This window comes from Melozone crissalis, unplaced genomic scaffold (assembly GCF_028551555.1).
Source record: "Melozone crissalis strain CALT ecotype California unplaced genomic scaffold, PUWL_Pcris_2 ptg000083l_1, whole genome shotgun sequence".
Lineage (NCBI taxonomy): Eukaryota > Metazoa > Chordata > Aves > Passeriformes > Passerellidae > Melozone > Melozone crissalis.
The window spans coordinates 3,331,951-3,334,595 of NW_026535860.1; the positions used below are offsets into that span (position 1 = coordinate 3,331,951).

At 54.0% G+C, this 2,645-nt stretch overlaps 1 protein-coding gene across 1 annotated transcript; it reads left to right on the plus strand.

Annotated features, from left to right (window-relative positions):
* Nucleotides 1-390: 390 nt before the first annotated feature.
* Nucleotides 391-1,323, plus strand: LOC128946707 (olfactory receptor 14J1-like). The gene has a single exon (XM_054290633.1). The coding sequence runs from the start codon at nucleotides 391-393 to the stop codon at nucleotides 1,321-1,323; it is 933 nt and encodes a 310-aa protein (XP_054146608.1).
* Nucleotides 1,324-2,645: the final 1,322 nt, after the last annotated feature.

Consider the following 2,645-nt stretch of genomic DNA (forward strand, 5'->3'; position numbering starts at 1 on the left):
CTGCTCTCAGCAGTGTCTGGGGTTTTCTTACAGCAACATGGGAGTGTGCAAATCCTCCATTTGAGAAAAGGGAAAGCCAGAGAAACTCCAAACAGAATGAAGTGAGAGACCATCTCTCCTCAGTCTCCACTCTTAATCTTGCCTCAGGGAACTCACTCTGCTATTCCAGAGGGCTGGAGAAAAGCTGAGAGTTTCTCATACTTAAGAATAGCAGGAGAGACACGGGGGGAGCTTAAAAAGAAAACCACAGAACACATGAACACCAAAAGCTGTGTGTGTGTTCCAGAGAAGGGTGTATGAGAAATGGCTTTGATTTTGGTTACAGGTATCTCCTCTCACACTTCACTGTCCTTTTCTCCATGAACAGGACCCCATGTGCAGCTCCAGCAAATGTCCAACAGCAGCTCCATCAGGCATTTCCTCCTGCTGGCACTGGCAGACACGCGGCAGCTGCAGCTCCTGCACTTCTGCCTCTTGCTGGGCATCTCCCTGGCTGCCCTCCTGGGCAACTGCCTCATCATCAGTGCCATAGCCTGCGGCCACCACCTGCACACACCCATGTTCTTCTTCCTGCTCAACCTGGCCCTCACCGACCAGGGCTCCATCTGCACCACTGTCCCCAAAGCCATGCAAAATTCCCTCTGGGACACCACGAACATCTCCTACACAGCATGTGTTACTCAGCTCTTTTTCTTCATGTTCTTCATCTCAGCAGAGATTTCACTCCTGACCATCATGTGCTACAACCGCTACGTGTCCATCTGCAAACCCCTGCACTACGGGACCCTCCTGGGCAGCAGAGCTTGTGCCCACATGGCAGCAGCTGCCTGGGCTAGTGCCTTTCTCACTGCTCTGCTGCACATGGCCAATACATTTTCCCTGCCCCTGTGCCATGGCAATGCCCTGGGCCAATTCTTCTGTGAAATCCCACAGATCCTCAAGCTCTCTTGCTCAAAATCCCTCCTTAGGCAACTTGGGCTCATTGCCGTCAGTGCCTGTTTAGCACTTGGTTGTTTTGTGTTCATTGTTTTCTCCTATGTGCAGATCTTCAGGGCCATGCTGAGGATCCCCTCTGAGCAGGGACGGCACAAAGCCTTTTCCACCTGCCTCCCTCACCTGGCTGTGGTTACCCTGCTCCTCACTACTGGCACATTTGCCTACTTGAAGCCCTCCTCCATGTCCTCCCCATCCCTGGATCTGGCCCTGTCAGTTCTGTACTCGGTGGTGCCTCCAGCCCTGAACCCCCTCATCTACAGCCTGAGGAACCAGGAGCTCAAGGCTGCAGTGTGGAGACTGATCACTGAATGCTTTCACAAACATTAAACTGCTGGCCAGTGTTTGCAAATTACTTTCAATAAAAGTCATCTTTGATAGTTTTTGTTAGTTTTATTTTGAAGGTTTTTTTCCTTTCTTATAATTTTTAAATCTTGTCCACAGAAAAATGTCATTGTTTGTGACATTCTCTCATTTTGTTTCTCTCCACATTCCCTGTGACCACAGACTGTGTCAGTGAGGGGCTGTGCTTTTGGTGACTTTAAAGGAGCTAAAGGATCTCCCAGCAAAGCTTTCTGCAGAGATGCCCTATTGTTGCCTTCTCTGGAGCTGCAGCAGCAATGTCTGTGTGCAGAGCTGGAGGCAGATCAGTTCTAGCCCAGCAGCTGTGCCCAGAAGCAGCAGCACTTGGTGTTGCCCCACTGCCCTGGTGGCCCTGGTGTTGCTGTAGGGCCTGATTGCTCTCAGGGCCAGCCACAGTCCTGGGTGTCAGTGCCGGGGCTGCAGCAGGGACAGGCAATGGGCACTGCTGGGGCAGCGCTGATGCCTCAGGCCAGGGCCTGGGGGCTTATGGCTCCTTGCCCAGGCTATCTCAAGAACATGCCCAGGCCAATGCTCAGCACACAAAAGCCCCGTGAGCAGCCCCAGGCTGGCCGTGAGCAGGCTGGGGGCAAACAGGATGGCTGGGGCTCTGCAAGGGCCCTGGGGCAAACGGGAAGGAGCAGCAAAGAAGGGGGTGCTCCATCCCCAGTGCGCTGCACAGCCCAGGACAGCGTCCCACAGCGTCCTCATGGAGCTGCCAACAACATCCCCCCTCTGCAGCCCTGGCCTCACCCCCAGACCACACAGGTGCCCCATCCTTGCAGGCACAGACATGGCAGCACTGGCTCAGCAGCCCCTGTTTGCATTGCACACAGCAGGCGGGAGCACCCCCATGCTGTTGGTGTGGGGACATGAACCTGAGGGGGCACAAATGCCATCAGCCCCTGGGGCCAGCAAGGGCTGGGGGACACCAGGGAAACCACCCAGGTTTTTCCTGGCCTCTGCAGTCAGCCAGAAAGTTTGTTCCCATTAGCTGGGAGTTTCCTGTGCCACTGCAGACGCTGTTGCTCAGAGCCAGGGCTGCCTGGCAGCCACCCCCAAATTGCCCTGAGCCTTTCCACTGCTTCACCTTTGCTTTCTTTACTCTTCCCTTATACAAATTTCTTCCTCTTACCCATCCTTCTTCCCTCCCTTGCAAACATCCCATCCCTGTTTGTCCTTTCCACTCTGGCCCCACTCCCCATTGCAGTTTCTGACTTGGTTCCATGGGATTGTCCCTTGGGGAGCAGGATAATCCTACAAGTGTTGCAGGAATTGTCTTCAGGGTCTTT

Bases quoted from the DNA above. Each gene is read 5' to 3' on its own strand.
- LOC128946707 (XM_054290633.1), top strand. From the start codon at position 391: ATGTCCAACAGCAGCTCCATCAGGCATTTCCTCCTGCTGGCACTGGCA.